At 40.2% G+C, this 26413-nt stretch overlaps 4 protein-coding genes across 6 annotated transcripts; 3 read left to right on the top strand and 1 right to left on the bottom strand.

The window, feature by feature from the left end:
- The first annotated feature begins 265 nt into the window (after positions 1–265).
- On the top strand, positions 266–13256 carry rev1 (REV1 DNA directed polymerase). Of its 2 annotated transcripts, none has more exons than XM_073473676.1 (22): positions 266–527; positions 1330–1405; positions 2472–2604; positions 3523–3691; positions 3780–4289; positions 4400–5211; positions 5989–6081; positions 6187–6303; positions 6383–6509; positions 7255–7383; positions 7473–7627; positions 7705–7824; positions 7922–8142; positions 8243–8415; positions 8529–8758; positions 8842–9035; positions 9130–9414; positions 9771–9870; positions 10226–10434; positions 10533–10677; positions 10785–10887; positions 10991–13256. In XM_073473676.1, the coding sequence occupies exons 2-22, from the start codon at positions 1340–1342 to the stop codon at positions 11100–11102; spliced, it is 4203 nt and encodes a 1400-aa protein (XP_073329777.1). In that variant the 5' UTR covers positions 266–527; positions 1330–1339; the 3' UTR covers positions 11103–13256. The 2 variants fall into 2 exon arrangements, with proteins under 2 accessions (XP_073329777.1, XP_073329778.1); XM_073473677.1 differs by having other exon boundaries at positions 10229–10434.
- A 595-nt stretch (positions 13257–13851) lies between these two features.
- On the top strand, positions 13852–17706 carry txndc9 (thioredoxin domain containing 9). The gene is made up of 5 exons (XM_073473471.1): positions 13852–13919; positions 14967–15173; positions 15873–15991; positions 16732–16986; positions 17096–17706. Exons 2-5 carry the CDS (start codon positions 15000–15002, stop codon positions 17214–17216), a joined length of 669 nt encoding a protein of 222 aa, XP_073329572.1. The 5' UTR covers positions 13852–13919; positions 14967–14999; the 3' UTR covers positions 17217–17706.
- Positions 17707–18920: 1214 nt separating this feature from the next.
- On the bottom strand, positions 18921–21987 carry mrpl30 (mitochondrial ribosomal protein L30). The gene is made up of 5 exons (XM_073473700.1): positions 21669–21987; positions 20617–20703; positions 20105–20251; positions 19627–19700; positions 18921–19391 (listed from the first exon to the last, which is right to left on the bottom strand). Exons 1-5 carry the CDS (start codon positions 21708–21710, stop codon positions 19259–19261), a joined length of 483 nt encoding a protein of 160 aa, XP_073329801.1. The 5' UTR covers positions 21711–21987; the 3' UTR covers positions 18921–19258.
- A 188-nt stretch (positions 21988–22175) lies between these two features.
- mitd1 (MIT, microtubule interacting and transport, domain containing 1) lies at positions 22176–25360 on the top strand. Of its 2 annotated transcripts, none has more exons than XM_073473687.1 (7): positions 22176–22496; positions 22590–22694; positions 23259–23395; positions 24504–24590; positions 24700–24812; positions 24917–24977; positions 25069–25360. In XM_073473687.1, the coding sequence occupies exons 1-7, from the start codon at positions 22352–22354 to the stop codon at positions 25162–25164; spliced, it is 744 nt and encodes a 247-aa protein (XP_073329788.1). In that variant the 5' UTR covers positions 22176–22351; the 3' UTR covers positions 25165–25360. The 2 variants fall into 2 exon arrangements, with proteins under 2 accessions (XP_073329788.1, XP_073329789.1); XM_073473688.1 differs by having other exon boundaries at positions 22189–22496; positions 22593–22694.
- The last annotated feature ends 1053 nt before the right edge of the window (positions 25361–26413 follow it).

Below are 26413 nucleotides of genomic sequence, written 5' to 3' on the forward strand. Positions count from 1 at the left end.
TCAGTCTTGGCCCTCCAGGGCAAAAAGTTTGGGCACCCTGGATTGTGAGACAAGACCTATATATATGAAACACTTTATTTATTTATTTTTATTGTGTTATTCTTATTATGATCCATAACCCAACATTTCCATCCTGCTTCTCCTGTCTAGCAAATGTAATGTTTTATTTTGAAAAATTTCTCCGGAACTTCTACCTGCCTGCCTGACGCCCTTGACTCTCACAGAGAAAAAGGGAAAGCAAATGGATCAGGCGGTAGAAATGGAGAGCAAAAGGACTGGGAGGGTGAGCGAAAATGTTGAACAGACATGGCGTGGCAGCACAACAAAATAAGGGGACCTCAGTTGATCAAAAGGACCTCTCTGGAGAACAAAGTCAAGGCTGAGGAGTCGAGCTAACTGTCTGGGGGATTTTCATCTCGCTTTGCTTTGGTCTTACCTCGTACTCAGTGCGCACACACAACGTTTGTGTTGGGCATTATCTGCAGAGAGAAGTCTGTGGCTAACAACCCAGTCTGACAGGATAAAAGGTAAAAGCGACTCACTTCTGTTAGCGAACAACCACTCGGGACTGTTGTTTGTTTACACCCGTGATTTACACCGTGCTGAAGTTACAGTCACGTACCTTATCCATTGTTTGGTAGCTAATCTTGCCAGCTTTGTTAACGCGTGCAGACAACACACTTCTGCTGGTATTTTTCTTCTTCTTTTTCTCTCGCTTGCTTGAACTGGCACGGTGTTACAGTCGTGTCATGGCGCAGCGACTTGCATGATTAACTAGCTAAGCATCGTTTGGAGTCGCTATGCTAATGTTAGCTGCTTACATGAAGAATGTGTCAAAGTGCCACATGGGGCTCTGTTGTAACCTACCTGTCAACAGCAGAGGAGCTGCCCGGGCATGCCCTTGGACACAGAGCTCTCGCCTTGAGCGGAGATCCAATTTCATAACATTTATGCTGAATTAACATGTCACCTCAATAATACATTAAATACACAACAGCCGTAAATGTCACTTGTTAAAAGTGTCACGGTTTGTCTGTGTCCTCTGGCTTGCACATGAGAAACTACCAACAAAACTTCACCCAGGGAAGTTCAAAATGTTATAATATGATATTATAAATAATATAGTAATTAAATGATTGGCACATCTTTATCTGATCATTTCAGGATGTATGGAAAACCATTTGTCTGCATTATCTCCTCTGAATAATTAAAAATAAATACATAACCTAATTTAGTAATTAAACACTAAACTGTCTGCAGTCTGGTGTCTGAGCCCAGCTTGGACCTGCATGACTCAGTATTGCTGAATAGCTCTGCTTGTGCTTACAGGTAGCTCAGTATGAGTCGAGATGGGTGGATGAAGAAGAAAGCCAATGCCGGTGGTGACAATGGTTGGGCTGAGAGGGTGAGTATCTGTCATCTCATCATCATCAGCAGCGATGTTTGGCAGGAATCATACCAGTGTGAGGACATGCCCATAGTGAAAAGGACCGTGAACTTGATGACTGAGGGAGTCTGACCTTAAAGGGACAGTTCACCCCAAATCATAACTACATATTCCCCCCCTTACCTGTATTGCTTTTTATCCATCTAAATCATTTTGGTGTGAGTTGCAGAGTTTTGGAGATATCAGCCATAGAGATGTCTGCCTTCTCTTAAATATAATGGAACTAGATGACACTCGGCTTGCAGTGCTCAGAGTGCCCAAAAATATTGCTCACAGCGAGGTTATCTTGAGTAACTGTGTCATGATTTCTGGAAAGAGACAGTACTGTTGAGTGCCATCTAGTTCCATTATATTCGAGAGAAGGCAGACATCTCTGAGGCTGATATCTCTTTCAGGGTGAAATGTCCTATAGTTGGATATATAGGTAACTTAATGGGAAGTTGTAAATACTGAGTTGATTAAGTAAAGGCTATTCTGACTTTTAACACAACTGTAAGAGCTGCTTGTAGCCCATTACAAACCAAAATAAAATTAGTATCAGCATACAGGCAAGATAGTAATTCAACACCAAGCAGACCATATTTAATATCTGTGTAAGTTCATAAGCATTAATGTACAGATTGAATGGGTATGTGCAGTCTGCAAAGGAGAATGCACATGGTAGTTAAGGTTTGCAATCAGTGCAAATTAAGCAGGTTAAAAAACAAAGCCAATAATTAAGTTAAAAGTATTTGTACATTGAAAAAATGTTGATTGTTGCTGGAGTGTATATATAGAAATTGAGATAATGCATTGTTATAATCTTGTCTGAATGAGTCTGAATATATGTAATGTTTATCGATGCATCATGGCCAAGCATCATTTTTAGGGGGATTTTATGTAAATGTCAAAAATACTTGTAGAATATGCATATGTTTCAAGAATATGATTTAATATAAACAAATGTTTCTGTTCAGCGCTGAGATTCTGTTGTGAATGATTTTCTAACACCTTGTCCTGTCATTGCTCTCCTCCTTGTTTGCAGGGCGGCTACATGGCTGCCAAAGTGTCTAAGCTGGATGAGCAGTTTAAACTCGATGCCCCCAGAGAGAAACAGAAGGATGGTTCATGCTCCAGCATTTTCAGTGGAGTGTCCATCTACGTCAATGGATACACAGGTAACACGATGCTGTAGCGCATGATATCACATAGCACACTTAATAAGTTTGTGTCTCCTCTCTCACACTCGTGTTGGTCCAGGGTGAAGAACTGAACAGTAATGCAAATCTGCTCAAAGAATGTCGCAGACGATTCCCTGTATTTCTTTTTCTGTCACCCAAAATTATAACTTCATTTTCAAAATATTCTGTAAAACTGTAGCTGTACAGAAAGATGTTATAATACTCTAACCCGTTTGTAATACATTTAACAATATATCCATGTTAATTGTCATGGACATACAGATCATGGCATTATTTGGATAATACCAGGGAAAAAAACCCATCTTTCAGGTCATGGTTCATGTGATTATTGGGTCTTTTCTTTTTACTCAAGTATAGTTGCTGGTATTGATCTTTTGTGCAGATCTTGGATAAGACTTTTGTCTTGTGTAGATAACTTGATGCACTTTACCAATGAGATCAGGTAACACTCAGGTGGCCTCCTGCTCAGTTCGTTATGGAGCGGACATTTTATTTTGTTATTTTATTATGGCTGCAACTAATGATTATTTGTTATTTATCAGTTAATCTGTCAATTTTTTTCATGATTAATCAATAATCATTTAGTCTTTAACATGTCAAAAAAATGCTCTAGGCAATTACTCAGAGACCACAGTAATATCTTCAAATGGCTTCTTTTGTCTAACCAGCAGTCCAATAACCAAAGACTCTTCATTTACCATCATAAATGACAAAGAAAAGCAGCAAATCTTTACATTTAAAAAGCTCCAACCAGAAAATGTCGATTCAACGACTAATTGAGTCAGCCTATCTGCGCAATGTTACTGTAAGATGTAGTAAAACAACTCAAACTGAAGTCATCATTTTATTGTCAGTTTGGTTTACTGTTTCATTTTTTTGCCTGTTTGTGAGCAGAGCCGAACGCAGATGAGCTACGCAGGCTGATGATGCTGCACGGCGGCCAGTTCCACACCTACTACTCTCGCTCCAAGACCACCCACATCATCGCCAATAACTTACCCAACAGCAAAATTCAGGAGCTCAAAGGGGAGAAGGTCATCAGGCCAGAGTGGATCACTGACAGGTGCTGAGCATGTTTTGCTAATTTAATATGGTAAAAATATAAGCTAAAAGAAGTTCCTGTGTTAACTTTGTCATTTGTTTAAAAACAGTGTCAAGGCTGGGCGTCTCCTGCCTTACCTGCAGTACCAGCTATATGCTAAACACAAAGGCCCACTCTTCCCCGGCATGACTTTGCGTCAGACCTCAGAGATCGCAGGACCCAGCCAGCCAAGCGTCCATCATAAGCTTCATCTGCCACCGCGCAGCCTTCAGCACTCTGTCCTCAACCATGAGCAGTCTTCATCATCCACCTGTCAGAATAACTCCGTCCCTCCCCCCGGTCACAGTCGACTTCACCAAGGCAACATCCAACCTCAGTCCATCCAGCACAACTCTGCAGCTCGCTCCATTAACCCTCAACCAAGTTACTCAGATCCCAGGCACAGAGACCCTTTACACACCTTCCCCTACCCCACAAAACACCTGCACAAACCTCCACAGTCTACTCTTCAAACACCTCATCCCAGTCTCCAGCACCAGAGAGCCGGCCAACCACAACCTCAGATCAGCTCTTCTTGCAGCAGTGCCCAGAGCGGCTGCAAGGAAGCTGAATTAAAAATGTGAGTATCCAACTTTTATCCCTTCATTTAAATTAGAAAGTTCTTCACACACAATGAGAACATGTGGTTACATTAATTCTGATTTTAAAAAAAACTTCTTTATTTTACAGAAACGGATTAATGCAGACCTCATTGGACGTGATGAGCCATTCAAAAATGAATGAAATGCAAGAGTGTGGCAAAGATCCTCTCCCACAGGTGGTGAATGAAGCACCCCTGACCAACGGACATGCTCACCTTGTTAATGGTGCCTTAAAGCCAGAGGACCTGTCCCCTGTTACAGATGAATCCTCTGTTGACAAGGAGCTGCCTAAAAGCAGAGTCAAGAGTTCAGAAGACAAACCTCAGAATCCTCACACCAAACATGACCCGTACGAGTTTCCCCACAGTCCTCCAAAGCAATCCGACCAGTCTCCCGTCTTTCGGGAGCATTCCAGCTCACAAGGAGCCAGTGGGCAGAGACCTCCACCTCCTACCTACCAGGAGGCAATAAAAGCCACCGAAAACCACCTAAAACAGCTCCAGCCATCCTGCCAAGTTAATTCAGATCCTGAAAAGACTGCCCTTTCACCTGCCTCTCGACCTCTTTCACATGCTCCAATTCGGCTGAACGGAAGTCACCGCAATGCCTTTTCATTTGACACATCCTCACTCAACACGAGCGATGTAACAACCAAACCTGACCCTCCCACTGAGAAGTCATCATCATCTAAGTCTTCAGCTCAGCTGCTGGCACAGACAGGCGGTTTGATCTCCGAGTTCTACTCTCACTCACGGTTACACCAGATCTCCACGTGGAGATCCGGCTTTTCTGAGTATGTCAATGAACTACATAGCAAACGGAAAGCAGCAGGGTCAAACTCCTTCTCTGGAAAAGAGCGACTGAGGAAATCTGTGGCCCAGCACTCTGCAGGCAGGCAAGGTAGGAAAGGAAAGGTTGCCTTGTTGCTTTTACCACTAACACCCAGGCTGCAAGAAGGATGTATTTGGGTGTCATGGTGGTTCAAATTCTGACAGATGTTAGTTGAGTGTCTCTCTCATTCTGTGTGTCCTGTTGCTACTTGGTGTAAACTACCTTGAAATGAAAAAATGCTGAAAAAGATCTTTCAAAAAACTAAATGTGTCATAGCCCCAGTACTCACTTGTGTGGGATGTGTAGCTTCTCTCAGTTAAACTGAAAAAGTAAGCCTTATGTCCTTTCCTAAACACTTTTCCTTGACCTCCATGGAAAATGTTGTGAGGTCAAAGAAAGATCTGAAGGAGAATTCAAAAGGACTCAGGAAAAGACAACTGTGATGCTAAGAGAACCTGACATAGAGCTACATAATTATACAACGGTGGATGTTATTGTCCTGGTCTGCTGTATTCAATTTAAATGTTGCTGCCACAAAAAATTCTGGGATGGAATTATCGCCTGTCATTTTTGTAAAGGATGGTCCAATGTGTCTTATGCTAAAGGAGATAAGAAAGGAAGCCTGTAAGCGCCTTTCCTTAGAATTTAAAATATTCAACCAGGTCTTATCATGGCTGCCACTTTGATAGTTCAGGTCTCAGCGAGGAACCTTCCTAAGCAAAAAAGATATTAAACCGCAACCTGGATGTCTTGGAATGCATGTGGCATCTTTAGATGAAGTGTTCATGTCTTTTTGTGATTTGAAAAACATTTGTCTGATGATCTGTTTTGTGTTTGTGTGTTCAGGTACGTCAGCAAGCGTTAAATCATGTATTCTTCATGTGGACATGGACTGCTTCTTTGTGTCTGTGGGTATCCGACATCGACCAGACCTAAAAGGTAAGGCCCCTTTTTGTCAGTGAACGGTGTTCATATGTAGTGATCCCAATAATAGTCTCATTGATCCATTCAGTTCTCCTGGTTGAGTCGATGCTCTTCTTGCAGGGAAGCCTGTAGCTGTGACCAGTAACCGTGGAGAGGGCAGAGTGCCTCGGAGAGCTGGGGCCAACCCTCAGCTAGAGCAGCAGTACTATCAGAGGAAATATGCTCAACCTCAACCTGGTGAGATTCTTATACCCAACCTGTTTGTCTTGGAGCTCGCTACCTTACTTTATTGTAACATTCTTGTCCTGCCTCTCAGAGAGGGCAGAAGATGATCTATACAGAACTCCTTCACAAGAGAGTCCTGACTCCCATACCAACGGAGTGGACCAGGATGCTGCTGCTCTCTCAATGGCAGAGATTGCATCTTGCAGTTATGAGGCGAGGTAAGGACGCACTTTCTTTTTAACACTTTGATTTTATTAGATCCTTTTAGCCCAGAAAGAGCATTCATAACTTGTATGCAAGTCTTTAAACAGTGAGGATGAGGAGGGGAAAGCTACCAACCACGTTCTGTATTTTAACAATTAATTATACATTTTTTCCATCTTGCAAATGAGTAAGTCATTTTTCAGTCTTTCCATCTCTTGAATTGCTTGATCTCTTGATGATTTAAGTCTGTTATCAACTGAACATGGGTCAGTCTGTAACCATTTACAGGTGACTGCTTTTTTTGCTGCTACAGCCTGTATTTTCAGGAGGTATCATTTTCTGTTATTCCTTCTGGTGGACCCAAGGATACACTTTCAAGTTCTCTAAACATCACAAATATAAGTATTAAAGCCTGACCAATATATTGGTTGGCTGATTCTGTCAGTCAAAATTGGCCTATCACAGGTATATCGGTGTCAACATACAGTCTATGTTGTCCGATAAGCACCAATATGAAACCTTTTTTTTTTTTTGACAGAACATAATGCAAAAGACACTGGGTTAAGACATTTAAAAAAGAGTTAACTTTTTCAGTGCACTGCTCATTTTGGATTATTGTTAAACTGCCTCCATTGCTTTGTCACAAGTGTTTGAATACAAAATATCGATACATATCGGCCCCAAAAATTGAGTATAATTCAGGTTCTAATCAGTATTTTGGACTAACCACAATGTTAATAAATCGGTTCTTTCTTACAGACAGGCAGGTGTGAGAAACGGGATGTTTTTTGGCAAAGCAAAACAGCTGTGTCCAGCGCTGCAGTCTGTCCCTTATGATTTTGAGGCCTATAAAGAGGTGGCTCTCACCATGTATGAGACTCTTGCAAGGTAAGAACTCCCTGGTCAGTTATTCACTTTCCTTGCATGCAAAATGACCTAAATCACACTTTCTTTCTTTTATTGTTTGTTCTTTGCAGTTACACCCATGACATCGAGGCTCTGAGCTGTGATGAAGTGTTGATAGATGGTTCTGCTCTGATAGTCGAGTTGGGTGTCAGCCCAGCAGATCTGGCCAAAGCAATCAGAGCAGACATCAAGGAGAAGACGGGATGCTGTGCTTCAGTAGGCATGGGTGAGTCTTATACTGTAAAATAGATCAAGACGTTGTTTCTGTTTTACAGACTCAAACTGACTATGTCATCTGTTCAGGCTCCAACATCCTGTTGGCTCGGCTGGCGACCCGTAAGGCCAAACCGGACGGGCAGTACTTCTTGAAGTCTGAAGAAGTAGATGATTTCATCAGGGACCTGCCAGTGACCAGCCTGCCAGGTAGATACAGCACCACCTGCTGGTCATAGCATTCAGTCTGCAGTCTTTAAGTGTCCTCGTGGTGGCTATTTGATCAGTTGTTGTTTACTTCTTCTAGGTGTTGGGCCTGTTATGGGCAGGAAACTAGCTGCTATGGGTGTGAGGTCATGTGGGGACCTCCAACAGGTCAATCTGTCTCAGCTGCAAAAGAAATTTGGACCCCGGACCGGACAGACCCTGTTCCGCTTCTGCAGGGGGCTCGATGATAGGCCCGTCCGCTACGAGAAGGAAAGAAAGTCTGTCTCAGCTGAGATGAACTACAACATCCGCTTCACAAGGGTTAGACCTACTTCCTTTCACTTGAGCTATTTCTTCTGTCTCATCCCTGCATTTCCCACCTATCTGTCTAATATTCATGTCCCCCTTCCTCTGTGACCAGGTTGATGAGGCAGAGTGTTTCCTGTCTAACTTGTCCATGGAGGTGCAGAAACGTTTACAGGAGGCAGGACTGCGGGGTCGCAGAGTTACCCTGAAGGTGATGGTTCGCAAGATTGGAGCTCCACTGGAGCCGGCTAAATATGGCGGTCATGGGATATGTGATAACCTAGCCAGGTAACAGAGAGACTGTCTTTCCTGTACGTTATGAGTGATTGATAATGTAGTCATTCCATGGCTTATTCATGTCATTGTCACAGCCTAATTCTTTTCTGTCCCTTCTCTGCCAGGACTGTGATGCTTGCTGAATCCACTGACAAGGGTCAGCTGATTGCCACCGCCGTCATCAAGCTGTTCCATGCCATGAAGTTGCAGGTTCAGGACCTGAGAGGCGTCGGCATTCAGGTTCAGCTCCTCGAAGGAAACCATTCTAGCCACAAGGACGCCACAGGTGTCCGGACACGCTCCATCAAGGAGATGCTGGTGGAGCAGGGATTAAGTGCGAGATCAAGCAACAAAGGTTTGTGTGAAGCCTTTGTGTGTTCAGTTTCTAATCTTTAATGTCATCTGTGAAATGGATTGAGTTTGAGAACCGTGTTACAGATGCTGCTGTCAACAACACGCATCAGGAGAAGACTTCCTCAATGATCTCTCCATCATCTGGCCCCTCTCCACATCCTATGTCCTCTCCTGAGCCAGTGCCAGGGACAAGCAGAGACCAGCAGGCCTGCAGACAAACTCCCAGACACTCTCGAGCACGTCTTAACTTGAGTATTGAGGTTCCCTCCCCCTCACAGGTGAGGAGCTGAAGGAAATGTCTGAGCGATTAAACAACAACTGAAAGATAAGATGTTTTCAACAAGTTTTTTTTTTTTATTCTTTATATCTAAGGTGGATCGGTCTGTATTGGAGGCCTTGCCTGCAAATCTGAGAGAACAAGTGGAGCAGTCGTGGATGAACCAAAATGGGAAACCAAACAACCATCGGTCACCCAGTCCACTGCCCGCCGCTCCTCTTCCACAGCCTCCCACTCTGAAGTCTCGTCCAACCTCCCCACTTTGTCCTCCTACCTCTGCTCCTGCATTGTACACACCACCTGTTGGCACGTTGGTTCTGCAGATCCCAAACCAACCCGACAGTCCAGGGATTGTACTGGAGCTACCAAACTTCTCACAGGTAGAGACACAACCATTTGAGATTTTGATACATTTAATTTGACAACACAAAGAAAAAGAAAAATCAAATGACCTTTTTGTTATTACATTTTTAAATTATTTTTGTTATCATCTTCTGTGAACTGGTTGGAGAGTAGGATAGATGTGTTTTAACACTTAACGATAGCAGGAGAAAGTCTATAGGAGTTGCTCAACATCCTCCTGGAACCATATTCTTTGTGGACAATCAATCTATGGTTTTGTCAAATGTCCACACTGTAATTTAACTGCTAGAAGGGCAAACCTTTATTAAACAAAGCTGATTTCATCGGGATTGGAAGTTCAGCTACACTTAATCTCTCGGCTGTCTGACTGCAGGTTGATCCGGACGTGTTTGCTGCCCTCCCCAAAGAGCTCCAGGAGGAACTGAAGTCTGCCTATAACCGCGTAACGAATGTCCAGCCCCAGGCGAAAATGTGTAAGTCCCCAATTATGATTTATATAGTTGTACAGGAATGCGTCCTGCTTTTTTCTTCCATTGACAACTTTTTTCAGAATACTGTACTTTCAACAGAGCGGTCTAGCAGCAAGCAAACAGAACCATAAAATAACATTTGTATAACAACCATAACAAAAATCTTTGGCTCTAACACTGTCATAGTTGTTTGGAAAAAAGATCACATTATGCATCTACATTCGATGAATAACTTTATACGAAATGATTCTTTAATTGTGAAGGGATTTCTTAAAAAACCTCTCTAGGAATGTGAAAAAACCCTTATTATTGGCATGCATATTCTCTTAATCTCATGGTTTTCCTCTTGGTTTCTCAGCAGTGGAGCATAAGAATCCTCTGTTGCAGCTAAAACAGTCAGGAGTCGGAATTGGCATCGGTCGGGTGAAGCGGCGCTACAAGAGAAAAAATGCAGTGAGCCCTGTTAAAAAAGGTCCTTCCCCTGTGAAGAGGCGTCAGACGACAAACAGCCCAGCCAAAACCCTACCACCTCCTATAAAATACAGGGAATCAGTGAATGTAGTAAAGGTGAGCATGTTAACAGTTTCACACATGAAGCTGATGGTCTTTTTTGTGTGGTGGCAGTTAATTCATCTTCCAACTCACGGCTGTTTTTCTTTTCCCAGACTGAATATGGACCCTCCACATCGACCTCAAAACCGGACATCCCAGAGTCCAAATCCATTCTTCGCCCGGCTCCAGCGTTGGCCGGCGCCTACGACCTGACAGACATTAAAACACTCCTACGGGAGTGGGTCACCACCATGACAGGTATACAGAGAAAGAACGTGCTCTTTCACAGCGCCAGCTCGTGCAGTTACCTATGTTGTTTGTAAGGCTGCAAAAATGCATTTTTATCACTTTTACCTTTTTGTTAGACCCCATGGAGGAGGATATCCTGCAGGTGGTGAAATACTGCACTGAACTGATTGACGATAAAGATCTGGAGAAGTTGGATTTGATTATAAAATATATGAAAAGGTAAGTGCTGCGCAGGTAATCCACAGTTCATTCCTCTACCTCCCTTGCTTTCTTTATTGTTGTCATTTATTCCTCACGTTGCTTGTTTAACTCTTTTGTGCAGACTCATGCAGCAGTCGGTGGAGTCTGTTTGGAGTATGGCATTTGACTTCATCCTAGACAACGTGCAGGTGGTTGTGCAGCAGACGTATGGTAGCACCCTGAAGATAACATGAAGAAGGAGGGGTACTGTTTACCCTGTGCGTCACCACCGCTTTTTGTTTTGCTACTTTCACAAAATTGTGACAGCTAAATGATGTTTCTCCTCCTTCTCAACTGTGACAACACTGCAGCATCTGCCAGAATGTTCTCAGCGATCTCCTGAGACACAAATTAATGACTTCTCACACCTCTCACGGTACATTATTTTCTGTACTCGCTCTTTAAAGGTCAAGTAACACTAACTTAAATGCAGGAAATGTTTAGAATCTACTTACCGAAACCCAGATGGGTGATAATCGTAGCAGCTTTTTGGAAATTCATCCTTTTTTCATACGGAGTTCTTTTCTAAATAATTCTAAGACTCGTTTTCAAATGTACGTGAAATTTTATATAAAGATTTTTGCAGGCAGTGCTTAGCTTTTTCTTATACGTCCAGTTAAAGCCCAGCCTTTTAAGATTTAAAATTTCCCTCCTGGTGAGCGTTTACCGTCTGATAAAGCAGTTGAAGTCCCGTACGTGTTCCTAAGGTTTGAATAATGTTACACAGGCACATTTTAAAGTTTATTTTTTTCATGTATGCAGTTAAATCAGTCTAGGATTTAAATAATGGCAGTGGTGAACACAGTCATGTTCAAACTGATTTTAGAATCAGTTAGTGTTGTAGCACTAACACAGACATCAGACTTGCTAGGAATAAATACGTATGATTCATCATTGTCTCTTTGGTGCTCCATTCCACTTGTACTGACCTGTGAAATTTCTAGAACTGCTATGTCACAAAAAAAGCAAAACAAAATATACTCTGCTGCATACGGTAGTATCTTTTTTCTTGTCTCTCGCAAAAAAGTGCCAAACCCTGTTATTAAAGTGTGTAAATAATGTTTTTAAAGACACTTGTTCAAAGTTTTAAAAGAAAAGATGAACGCGGAGGGTTTACCTCTTGTATTGTTTACACGTAGTGAATTCTTAGTAACTGTCTTTAAATTGTAAATTTTCTCACTCTTTTAATTGTTTGTAAGTGTTCGAACGTGGAAATCAGAAGCTGGCCAAAGCACTTCATATGAGGTTAACTGTTGATTCTCAGTAGCACTCGTTGGACCGATGTTGGAGGGGGTTATGGTGATCAATAAGTAGCCTATGCATATCTATTTTTCACTAACAAGTAAGATGTCCTTCAATATAATGTAACATGTCATACAGTCTTTGTATCTGGAGTAAATCTTGGTTTTCTACTGTGTTTCCAGCTAGTTTTACATATCTGAATATTGAAATAAAGCAGTCAGAACCCATCGGCTATCATCTGATGATGATTTGGCCTCTGAGGGCAACAGCCAGTGTTGTGTGGCTTCAGGTGTAGCCAGCGGATATCTGGATAACAGATAAACTGAGCCAAGACTTCCTCTGTCATGCAGTGTACGAATTTCTTGTTGAGATGACTATAAACAGATATCTGCATGACTGATTGCAGCTGATAAAAAGCGAAATCGAATTTAGAAGATAGCCGATGGGCTCTGAGATTGCATTTTGGCCATTGAGTTCCACCTCTTTTGCTCACCACACAAACTGTTTACCTGCATGCAACTAAAGCTCACCCAAACATGATTGGTCAATAATAATTGGACCACAAACAGAAGCCAGGACGCTTTAGATAACAAAATATCCTAGACACATATACCTGCATTCATATTCAGATATCTGTTTATAGAGATTGCCTGATTTTTTTACTTGGAAACCCATCATACGTATTTGTGTATTTACGTTGGAGACATTTGTACGGCTCGTGGCTACATCATTGTATTTCTGTGAAGTTAACCTTTATGATTGGTTATTTGAAGTACTTTGCAGACGCGACTGGCTGGCTAGCTTGTGATGTCACCATGCAGGACATTGTGTGTGTGGTTGAAAAGTTTGTTTAAAACAGTTTCTCTATATGCAAACCAAATCAATCTGTCCTTTTTTAAACTTGTTGAAATGAATGTAATTCAGAATGTGCAAGTCTCCACTCACTTTGAAGATGTTTGCTTCTCTCTCCACCTGTCATATCTTGCCAGAAGTTAAAATTGGCCAGTCTTGACTTCTCTTAACTGGCTTGTGCCTGAAGACCTGAAGCTGTGAACTTGTTTGTAAGTTTTCTAAATCTTGGTAATAAACTGTAAACTCTGTATTAACTTATTTGTCTTTGTCACTTTTTAAAGCTACAGACTGAAAAGAAGAAGGGTGTCCAATCAAGTAAACGTTGGTTGGGAGGGAAAGTAGTATTCAGTACTTTGATACTCAAAACTTTGATATCAACATAAAGTGTTTTTTTATGTTGTTGCCTTTTTTAATTATGTTTGCAGTGTGCTTGCATGCATTAAATCCACAAATGTGCAAACACACTCAAATATAGTATGTTTGTGCCATTAAACTGTGGGATCAATAACCCCTATATACACCGCTACAGTGATTTTCTTAACAAGTTTGTACATGTTATTGTTTTTATATTTGCAATATTAAGCCAAGTTTGTATTAATTTTTTTTATTATTTACTATTATTAAATAGTAATAATAAATTATCAAAAGTAATCATAATAAGGATGTTTTGTGTCGGTATGTATCATAATTGCGTTTGAAATTATGTTTAAAAAAGGGATATTGTAACCATATCACGTTGAATTAACTAATTTCTCTTTTTTATTTATTTTATTGCTGGTTTTTTTTCTTTATTGACAAAACGAGAAGATACAAAAATGTTCGACGTCAGCGGGCCTTCTCTGGCGTAACATCCGGTACAGCCGTTTGCATTTCGCGCACGAACTGAAGTGTCGGCGAGCACCTGCAGAAACCACCAGGTAACCTTATCTTTTCATATCAGTGTGGTTATTAATTAGCATGCTTTCATTTTAACACCACACAACATCGACGTTTGTCACTATCTGATCGATTATTTGTACTTATTTGTACTCTAACCGGTTATGAAACTCGGAGGGCTAATTTTAGCTAGCTTAGCATGCTAGCATAAGCTCCAGTATTGTCTATTTAGATCTCTAGTTGATAACAGGCAGAAGTTAGTGCCACATTTAGTTCTTGATTCATTGTTGTGTATGAGTTTGCTGCACAAGATGCGAAAAGAAATGTCGGAAGAAATAAATAACCGCAACAAAGTATGTCGACGCAGCTGGGCTGACGCAGCTGGGCTAACGCTAGCTACCGACCAGTGAAAATAAAGGCGTGCCCAGTTACCGTGGCTTTGTCTCAGCCTTAAAGACCTGCCCAGTCTGACAGCTCTCGGTGTCATGTTTTTCCTCAGTAACTTGTCAGTAACCTTACTTACACACTTGGTCACTCACACAACTGGTGTGAGTAAGTTGCCGTGTTGCTCGTTTTAAGGCAATTGGCAACCATGCATTTCTTAAAGATTTCACTTATATTGTGAAACCCCTTTTTAAGGTACACCTAGCTAAATCTAATATAAAATAAAATGACAGCCGTGCAATAAACCCGACCTTCGTGATGATATTAATGGTCAGTTTTTGTTGAAAATGTCTGACTGGTGTTAATATTTTGTCGTCCCCATTTGTAATTAATGAGGCCAGAGGTAACTTGGAGATATTCCTCAGTGTAACACAATACATTCAACAACATCTCAAACTACGGCATCCAAGATGGCCATAATGTTGAGTCACCTCCAGCAAAGCTTCAACAAAGGCTTGACTTTATGGCCATAATGATTTGATGCTGGGCTGCTGCATTAAACTGCATTAATTTCAGCTGGCTACACCGGCTAACTGTGCACTTTACATTGGTTATTGGTTTATCATTGTGGCAGTTCCTAAGTCAACTGGTGTCTTATCTGATGTCACGTCTCAACTTACATGATCTGTTCCTTACCTCCTCAGATTCAAAGAAAGTCTCACACGGAGCTGGCAACCATGGCCAACCAATCAATAGATATCTTAACGAAGGTTTTGGAGCAGTCAGCTAAGCTGGTGGAGGAGAAGGTGGATGCACAGCTGAGCAAACTGAGCGAAATGGATGAAGATGATTTGGAAAGACTGAAGGAGAGACGATTGGAGGCACTCAAAAAAGCCCAGAAACAGAAGCAGGTATGTGGGGTGTTTTCTTCTTGTCCGTCCTACAATGATTTGAAAATTGTGCCATTTTACTGCACAAGTCTCCTAAAGCAGAGGAAAATATCTGGGTCATTTAGAAAATACACGTACAACAAGTACCTCATTTATCACATTATGTGACAGACTGAATTTAAATTCTATTAATTCAAGAGTCAAGATGTTTTTTGTCAGTCCAGTTGTACAAGCTCACTAGTGTGAAACTCTTTGGCATGGAGGCTTCTCTACAGAACATCGTAAACACATCTATAAAGGCATAAAGATATAAAAACAGTATATAGAATATACTTAGCTTACCTGAATAGTCATTGGATTTCTGGAATATTGTGGACTTTTTAGGAAGAAATTATAAAGTCAGAAAAGATTGCAGGTCAATGCTTTATTTGTTTTATTGTTTTGTTTTACAAAAGTGTTCCTTCACAGTGCGATATACTTGGTGGTGGATGGTGGTTTTCAGCTGCTTATTCACAGTTACCTTCTGAAATTCAGTGTTTATCGTTTCAGAAATAAATGATAAGAATAACAGCCAAGACAGGGGTGTTATGGAGGCCACTCTTACCATTAAAAGTTTAGTTAAAATGTTAGAAAAAAGAGATACCGATTGTTCTTACTGCATGTTCTCATTGAGATTCATTTTCGGCTACTCATCAGATTTCTCTGTTTCTTTTTTTAAAGGAGTGGTTGTCTAAAGGCCACGGAGAGTACAGAGAAATCCCAAGCGAGAAAGACTTTTTCAGCGAGGTCAAGGATAGCAAGAATGTTGTCTGCCACTTCTACAGAAATTCCACCTTCAGGTAAGTCCACAGCGCGGATTTATTTAGGTCTATAAAGACCCTGAGTGACAGAGCAACAGGTGTCCGATTGAAACATTTACTGCTAAAGAGATTAGTTGATTGATAAGTCAGTCAAAGAACATTAACCTGCAACAGTACTGATAACCAGTTCATAGTTTCAGTGATTTATCAAGTTGAATTTCAACTTAGAACTGTGAACTTTTTCGCATTCCTGCACAAAACTGTACAGCTCTTTCATTTAGATAATGGTCCTATTTTCCATATTGTTATAATATTCTTTTGTATGTTATTGTCCATTTTCTATTTAATCTACTTGACCTGCAGTACTCGCTTTTAAGTTTCAAGTTTATTCATTTCTGTATTTGATCATTTTAAGTAAAATCTTTTGGTTTTTAACTCTAACAAGCAAACAAGCAAATTGAATTCTGGCAATTTGTATTGGTAATTTGTTGTGTTACATTTTCAATATGAAATGATAAATCAAACAAAAAAATAACCAGTAAGCATATTCAGGGTGTCAGCCCAGTACCTCACTACCACTCAGCTTTTAGTTCATTATTTTACTGAAGTGTTGTTCACATGATCTCAAGTTTTTTTCTTTTTTTTGGTGTTTTTATTTTAAAGTTAGATCTCTTCTACAGTTTAATTTCTTTGTTTGTTTTTTACATTTTTTTAATTTGACTTGCTACAGTATGTTGTTGTCAGGCTGCTCAACTTGTCGTTCTGTCCTCTTCATATAGATGTAAGATCCTCGACAAACACTTGGCCATCTTGGCAAAGAAGCACGTTGAGACCAAGTTCATCAAACTGAACGTGGAAAAGGCTCCATTTCTGACAGAGAGGCTGCGGATCAAGGTTATCCCTACGCTGGCTCTGCTATTAGATGGAAAAACAAAGGACTACGTGGTGGGATTCGCTGACCTGGGAAACACAGACGAGTTTCCCACAGAGATGCTCGAATGGAGACTCGGCTGTGCAGATGTTATTAACTACAGGTGAAACTTAATGAACATAGCTACAGAATCACATAAATGTGCTGATTAAAACATTACGTAAATTAAACCTGATTTTAACATCATTTCTTCATGTTTCCCCCTCTTCTAGTGGTAACCTGATGGAGCCTCCTACAGTGACGCAGAGAACGAGCACAAAGTTCACAAAGGTGGAGAAGAAAACCATCAGAGGGCGAGGATACGACTCAGATTCTGATTCTGAAGATGACTGAAAAACAGACAGTCATCTGGTTTTCTCTCTCAGGGCTACCTCGTTTAATAAGAGTCTATCAGACAGCCCGCTTTTATTTTTGTTCTCCTCCTCTCTCAGTGACTTACCCTTTCATAACAAATTTCCATATTTTAATGTTCCATATCAAAAATCCAAAAACTTAGTCTCAGCCTTATTTAATGGATAATCTGCCGTGTTTTATGAGCCACCAGTCATGTATCAACTAGCTCTTTATTATAATCTTGTTGATTATGTCTCCGTGTTAGTTAAACCCTCAGAACGTTGCCTTGAATTACACTTGTGTTCATTTAGGTAGTTCCGTTTATTTCATGCATTTCCTTGTGACCCTGTGAGTCTGTTGTGAGAACAGAAAACATGATGCATGAGTGCCAAGACCATGATTTTGCACCAGAATACATTTTTACATGACATTTCCTTGTAGCAAGAGTTTGACTTGACTAATGCAGAGTTAATAAAAAGAAGAAAAAATATGTGTTTTGCTGTGATTTTGTATTGCTGTTCTATAAAGTTGGGTGAAAACACTGGATCCTACAATTCCCATAATGCAACACAATGTTTCTTTGTTGGACCCTTTTCCCTTTGAAAATGTGTAAAATTGTTGGAGTGCCTCTTCAGTGTTGGATCAGGCTTGTATCACATTAACTCAAAAATTAATTGACATAAATGACTTGTTAAAGGCCTCACATACACATACAGTTGTCTTGACTCATTTGTGGTTGATTAGAGCTCTGCCCAGATTAAAGATGGCTGGGGCTCTGCTAGGAATCCACCCTTTTCACTGCAGACATTTTGACTTGTCAAAGCAGGAAGAGCACAGTGTGACCAATAACATTAACAATCCCTCCATTCCATTAAGTGTCCCAATAAGCCGAGTCAGTCAGTGAGCATGCACAATACCAGAGCCCTGGTACAAGCGCTAAATGGAATGCAGCCATCAAAAATGTAAGAAATTCCACCTGCGTTTTTCCTGCTTTGAAAAGTCGCGTGCCCAGAAAATTGAGAGGTAACCAAACTCAACGTATCTTAATAAAGTGTTAAACTGTTCCACGTTGACAGCGTACAGAAAACAATTCTCTTTTCCTAGGATGGAGAAGAAATGAGCCACCCTACTCTCCCTCTGATGGGGTTATTCTTGTTGCCTTCGCTCCTTGGGTTGGATAAGTTAAATCATGAGTGATGATTGGTTGGCAGTGTTTTTCAGTCCTGTTCCTGTACTACCACTGCCCTGCATGCTTAATATGTTCCCCTGCCCCAATACCTGATTCTAATGATCAGTTCATTCATCAAGCTCTGCTGAAGTCTAATAATGCCCCCTCATTTGAATTTGAAAAACAAACTTTTAGTATTAAACAAAAATCGTTTGATTTCATGTTCACTTACAGTATGCATTGGGGAAGTGTCATAGCAAGACAGCTCTAGGTGTAAACCTGTGGGCTGGCCAGAGCCTTTCTCAATGGAAGCAGATAGAGCTGACTGATGGATGTGTATAATTTATATGTAGTATGGAATTAGGACACAGCTACAGTACTTTGAAGAGGTCTCATTGGAAGTAAAAAAATACCTGCGTGAATGGACCCTCTGTGTGTAGGGCCTTTTAACTGGCCAACAACTGCCATTGGTAGTCTGACTGAACAGGGAGGGTGAAAGAGAGTGTGTCTCTACAAGAAGACAAGTGAAAACGATACTCATTTCAAAAGGTCTTTAATTTATGTTTGGCTTTTTAAAGTCATGTTTAATAAAGAGTCCAAACCATCACATGTTGCTAAACTGTTAGAGAGAACATATTACAATTGTTACAACTGTAACAGCTCCATGTGTGACACTGACTGATAAGTTGGCATTTAAATTGTTTTTAATAATGACTAGACAAAAATAAACTTGTTACCAACCGGATAACTGAGTAAACCCAGAACCAGCTCAAACCTTGAGCACAGACTCAGTGTAGTGGAATATGTCCAGAATGCTATTGAGCACAGGATTTTTCATGATATTTATGAAAGACTGACATGATTTAAAGCAGAGCTAAGATTCGATAGCTTTGGGTTCTGCAGGTTGGAGGAGGCGACGAACAATCAGCTCTCCTTTGCTGTTAATGAAGCTGTCAGCCATGTCCTGTTCAGCAGGGAGTCCGTAGGGAGTCTTCAGCGGCTGGATCCTGAATGAACCAGAAAATCATACAAACAATCTCTATAAATGTCCGTTTAATGACCAGACAAGCCTCTTTGATAGACATTTGAACAATGCTCTCAAAAAGATACATTTTCTTTTTTAACCCAAGTTGTAAATGTCTGTTGTGTCGTCAGATTTTCTTTTGCTGCATGCTCTAATGATTTGCAGAGACTTGACGAACATCATTTAAGTCAGACCCGCTTTTTGTACATTCATCTTACCTTACAAGGTGCTTGACAAATTTCAGCTGGCTGTTGACTGAAGGTGTATTTTTGTGAATCACAGGTACGTGTGCCTAAACACAAAGAGAACAGAGTCAGTACAAAAAACATTCATGACTGAGCATTACAAGTAAAATTGAATTATGCCTCTAGAAAATACAATAATAAACCGTCTTTGTGCCTCTGAAGTGGACAGATGGTATCACAGCTAACAATTTTAGTTTTCATCTCTTGATATTGCTCATCAATCTTAATGAGCCTTTGTTGTCATAAAACCCACTGAACATGACCTATGAACACATAGGTAGTCCTCAAATATACAACTCGGTACCATATTTTTCCATGAAGTCTTGTGTTCTCCAAACGATTTCCTTGATTTTTCTTCTTCTTTTTTTAAAATTATCTTCAGTTCATTTTAAACCATTAAAGACGAGACGACCTAATGTGTTGTGTGCTTTGAACTGAACAAAAGCCTTACCTTCTGAAGCCCCAGGTGTTTCACCATCTCTTTCTCCCAGTGCGGTCTTCTCATCACACTTTTGACCCGTGTCACAATGTGCAGTTTATGAGGTTGGTCTGGATCACCTCCATACTTCTCATGATGCTGTGATCTCTCAGCAAGAAACTGTGAAGAAAAAGTCAGAGCCTTTGAACACTTACAAAGGAGCAGTTGATGAGCTGAAGCAGTGCTTATATTATTTAAAAGTACAGAACAAACAAGCATCATCAATATCATAGCTGGATTCATCTGTTGCCCCTAGTGATCCCCCCTGCACACCTCCTGTCCTCTGTGTAGCATGCTGGAATTCCCTATCTAATTTACCAATATGAACCATGTGAGCACACTATAAACTACATTTTCTAAAAGGTATTAAAAGCAGATCAAGACACAAGGCCCCTCTACAACACAGGGCAACAAATTTGATTTATCAAATTATTTGCAAGTAACTGACATATAGTGAATCCCGGGGCTTTTGCCTTGATTCTTACCTCTGGTGGGACTCTTGTTTTAGTAAATTTGCTGCGTGCAGACACAAACCACGGGCAAGGTGACAAAAGTCGAGCTTCTGTCAGGATCTAAACATACACAAACAGTGACCAGACAAAGATAAAAGTGTAAAAGTGTGTTAATGAAGAATAGAATAAAAGGCATAATTGTTTTCATGAGACCAGAATTTTAAAATTAGATACAATACTAGTATAAAAAAAGTCTTTCAAAAGCAATACAGAAAGAATTTTTTGTTCTCAGCACACAAAATAGCTTTTGAAATTAAGAACAGTACCAGTACAGAAAAAGTCACTGAACACATACCTACACATTTGTAATAATGTTAATATCTGTGCAGCCTCGGGTTGAAAATCTCATAGTAGATCTATATTTTTGAGCTTCAGTACTTTGTAAACTAACAATGCTCTTTCATCATTTTATAACGTGTTATGAAATAAGTATGCAGCATCAATACAGTGTCCTGTTGTGTCAGGCTATTAACCATAAGATTTTGCCATTATGTTTATACTGTGGGGTTTATACATTATGTCTCTGGGTTTATTCTGCAATTGTAGGCAATGTTTTGAGTTAATAAGCCAGGCAGCTTTAGTTTGGAGCATTAGAAGTTATCCAATTATATAAAAATACACTTTACTTTGTTGACAACACAAAAGAGACAGGATTGATCTGTATTAACCAGTCTTACACTCCAGTAACCACTGAAGGACTTGAGGCAATGGCACAATTATCATTAATTCTTGTGTAAGACATTTATTTCCAGTTGGATTTTAACTTTCAGCATAGCAGAGGTTTGGCAGGTGGAGTTGGATAAAGCATTGAACAAAACAAATATTTGATATCACCTGGTATTTTTGTAAGATAAACCGTTTAACTACTATATTTCAAGACAAAAAATGCAGCAAAATTCTCACTTTCAAATACAAAATAATGCCTTCATATGACGAACACTGTAGGTCCTGATTTAAAAATACAGATAACATTTCTTGCTTCTGTCGGTGTTGGACAGTTCATGCTCGCAAGCTCATGGTCTTACCTTTCCTGAGACAGAGCTCAAACTGCGACAAACACCCGACATGTTTTGTTTGATCTCAGTTGAGCCACCAGCTCCTCGTCAGTTACAGAAAACAACACTGATGCACGCCAAGGTTACAGCCGAGCTGACCGCGAAACAAAGGCGTGGGACAAACGTTACTATCCGCTATGAAAAATACATACAACTCTATCTCTATTCAGACCATAACCGGCAAATTTACACGTAAAACACTGATTCAAGAGATAAAAAACGACGGCAAACGGACTGTCACGTTTGTCTCATGACAGTTCGGTCTCCTCCATGGATGTATCCACCGGAAGCGTCATAGTGTTACATTGAAACTGCGCCGATGTGACAAACGTTCCTTCAAAGAGGTTCCTACAGTTATTTTTCGAACGTAACTGGCGATTTGAAAAAATAAAAACAGAATATCTTGTTTAAATGTAATAACGCGGGGGCGCTTCAGCTGCGTGCTTTTGTTTAAACTGCATCCACACAGACAACCGTGGACCATAATACCAGCGTTAAGTTTCTCCCGGAGTTATTTTTGTGGCGCACTTCTGTAGCTACCAAGTTGAGAAAGTAGTACCACTGCTTTTAATGACTTTCCTGACCGTAGATGAGCATGAATGTCCTTGTAGTTTTTTAAAATCTCTTAAAAAAGACGACGGACAGACAGAACAATGTCAGAAAACCATGTGTCAGGGATGGAGGCGTCCGCCATCTCCGTCCTGAAGCGGGCAGTGGAGCTGGACCACGGTGGCCGCTTCCAGGAGTCTCTGGTCTGCTACCAGGAGGGCATTCAGCTGCTTATGGACGTGTTGAAAGGTAACCCGACTCCCTCCTTCACACATATACACAGTAGGGGCAGCATGGTGAAGAACTGAACCATGGCTTATTATGTTTCCTTTCTCCTGTCAGCAGCTGTGAAAGATGACACAAAAAGAGGGCACTACAGGGACAAGATAAAGGGCTACATGGACAGAGCAGAGCAAATCAAGGCTCATGTGAACCAGATGAAAGAAGGTAATCAACACAACCACTGAAACCTGAATCTGTAGCTGCATTTATCTTGGAATATGTTAACCATTTATATTTTGATAAAGGGCCCCTCTGTCTGCAAGCATTTCATCAAAATATGTAATAATGTAGAATCTGCCCCAAGGCCCTCAATAAACCTGCTGGTAATGTGCTTTACTGGTGCATATATTAAAAAAAGCAATCATATATCCACAAACCAGGTGACTCACACTGCACACTAATGTATTAAATTGATAAAGGCCTGACAGTTTTTTCTGCATTTTTACCCAATCATGAGGCCCTAAGGGCAAACTCTAGTTAGAATACCTTTACTATTTCAGTCATCATTTAACAAGTTTTTAACAACAACAAAAAATAGGGACATACAGAAAACCTGGGGCAGTGTAGTAATCCAGGGGAGAAATGCTGATTGTTTTTTGGGTGAAATGCGTCGAGGGAACGTGTGTGTCTGTGTTGGTGGTAAATGGGGCTATTTATTGTTGTAAGTTGCTGTCTTTGCCACTTCTCACTTGTATTCCTTGTCTCTTTCTGTGTTCCCTCTGCTATCAGATGGGAAATACCATGAGCAGGTCAAAATAGCAGAGGATGGTATTGGGTACAGCTACCAGGCTCTGTTCAAGCCATACATCAGCAGTTTACTCACAGAGGTCTGGGTAGAGGATCCATACATAAGGCACATCCACCAAGTAAGAGCTTTGTTTTCATTAACGTTTTATTGTGTGGGTTTTTCCTCTTTGTTTTGAGCTGGATGGAGCTTCTTTTGTTTTGTTCAAGTGCTGCTTCCTATCACTGGACAAAGCAGTCCCCAAAGGCACCTGCTTTACTGTGTGGCAATTGGTAATATGATTCATTGTAACTTTGTTTGGGTTATGGGAATATTCACAACTAAAGCACAATATTAGCTGACATGACACGAGGCCTTAAGGTAGGTCATGCTTTATAAACATATCTTGATGTCTTTATAAGGTCCCGGTGTCAAAACAGATTATAAGACCATCATCATTTTTGCAGATAAGGTGATTAATTATTCTTAAAATAATTTAGGTTTAATCAGGCAAGAACAGCAATGTCTTCAAACTGTTTACCTCATCTGCCCGAACTATCCAGTTAACAGTCATATGTTTCAGCAATGCAGCCAATCCGCATGAAATGCTGGAACCAGCAAGTATTTGGTATTTGAAATGGATAAATAGTTTAATTGATAATTGATTATCAGAATTGTGACTGATTCATTATCGGTCAGTTGAATAAGAATGAACCAAATACTGAAATCCAAGTTGGCCTTATTCATTGCAAACTTCTGTGGCATTATGAATAATACCTAATTGTATTGTGTTAATGGAAATCAGTTGTTTTAATTAATATAAGATTAACAACAAGATTTTATAATATAGAAGAGGTTCGGGAGGTTTAAAGCGAACCTGGCATGAACTCTGAAAACTGATTGTGCTGCATTCCACAATGCACAAAAAACATCAACATTGTCTTAAAATATTAAGTTTATTACCTTAAATTTTCTCAACTTGTATTTTTACATTGCTCAAAGCATCCTGTACCGTTGCTTTGATGTTTTTAGCTTCACACTAAATTTTATTCTCAGCCTAAAACTGTACCAAACTCTACGGTGGCCCTAAGAGTCAAAACACAACATTTCGCGAAACACAATGACATTTTGGAAAAAAAATCTTTCCGTGATCTGAAATGCCATCGTGTTTTCTGAAATGATGCAATCTGATATGTGTTAAAATTCACCCTAACATGTCTGACAACCCCTCCCCCTTCTCTCCACTCCAGCTGTACAACTTCCTGCGGTTCTGTGAGATGCTGCTAAAAGCGCCCTGCAAGGTGAAAGAGATCCATCTCCTCACGACACAAGATGAAGTAGGTTATTAAAGTAATGAGGTCACCTGTCATGCATGCATGGCAGCCATAGCAGTCTCTTCTGTTCAGTTTGTGCTGCTGTCTCACTGCCGTTCGTCCTGTCCTGCAGACTGACAGCAGCCAACAGAGAAGCGCTCTGGCCGAGATCAAAGAGTGTCTCGGCACTCGGGGAGTGACTCTGGACCTGCAGTTCTCCTCCACTATACATGACAGGGAGATCAGGTACAGCTGCAGATACATGTGTACTGTATTTCACATCAGCACTCAACTCTCTATGGCTGTGGCTTTGTTTCATGGCAGTAATAAAAAATGTATTGCGTTTTTAGGTTTGACAACGGTTGGATCATCAAGATAGGAAGAGGACTAGATTACTTCAAGAGAACAAAGGTGAGACTTAACACTTCTGCTAATTAATAACCATCATGTTGAGTCAACATGTTGAGTTCTGGTTGTTAGAAATGTTCGTTCTGTCTTCCAGGGACGATTCTCGATTGGATTTTGCGACTATGACCTCAGGCAGTGTCATGAGACCACCGTGGATATTTTTCACACCAAACACACAAAGACACTATGAGATTTAAAAAGCTTTGCTTGTATCTAACCAATGGGACTTAATTTACTTACTTGCACTCAAAACCACACATCTGCTGTTTTTTTAGATTTGTCTTAACATACAGGTGCATGTGATCGGCCTTGTAACAATGGTGTGATTGGATCATTTTTGTCAGAGGTTCATGTAATGCTCTTTGATAAATGTTATATTTCTTCCATCTTATGTTTATTATGTTATTCATAACAGCCTTTTTCAGCTTCATTTTTGACTTCCTTTATGTTGGGTTTCACTTCTATGACCTGTTTTTATTTTAAATTCACTTTTCTTATGTAAATGGAAACTTGATGATTGTTTACAGGTAAGACACTTTTCAGGGATTCATACTGCCATCTGGTGGAAAAATTCTTTAAAACATTTTTACAATTATATTAAATGTGCTTTTATAATACCATAAAATGTGTCTTTCATTTATGACCCAATTTCACTACTGTTTTGAGCGTGTCCAGTAACTTTATATTTAGTGCCTTACATTGTACATTTAAAATATACATCTTAAAATAAATGTTTACATACTGTATCAAAAATATCACAATAAAAAAAGAATCTTATAGGATTAGTAAATATTAAAAATTATATCCATTTCAGTCTAATTTCAGCATCATGTTTTTCATATTGACCTGCTCCAAAAAAACCTGATTCAAATGATCAGCTCGCCATCAAGCTCTGCTTAAGTCTGATAACAAGCCGTTCATTTGAATCAGGTGTGTTGGAGCAGGGAAACATCAAAAACATGCCGGACAGGGGTCCTGGGATGAGGATTGAAAAACACAGCCTGACCTGATAATCTTTCAAATGTGAACTAATCACATAAAGTAATAGCTACTTGATTATTTGTTAATTGTGAGCAACAGGAATAGATCATACATCCTGCATTAATTCATGCTTCAGTTCAGCATTTATAAGTACATGTTTTGTATCCTTATTATAAAGTTTTAACAACATGTGTGATATTATCTAATATGGTGCCAACCTAAAGCTTTGTAAATAGACTATGAGAAAAGGCAGGCTCTGGGAGCAGTGACTTGGTTTATGTCACCCTCACAACAAAATATCCCCCCCATGAAAAAACAATCATAGAGGAAATATCTGCCTCATTAAATTTTCATGGGAAACTGTTTGAATGAATGGTCGACGCGTGAGTTCAAACAGCGCTGTGATCGGATTATCTATCGGCCTTAATCTCGATATGCACAGTCCTCGTCTGGGCTCT

This window comes from Pagrus major, chromosome 9 (assembly GCF_040436345.1).
Source record: "Pagrus major chromosome 9, Pma_NU_1.0".
Lineage (NCBI taxonomy): Eukaryota > Metazoa > Chordata > Actinopteri > Spariformes > Sparidae > Pagrus > Pagrus major.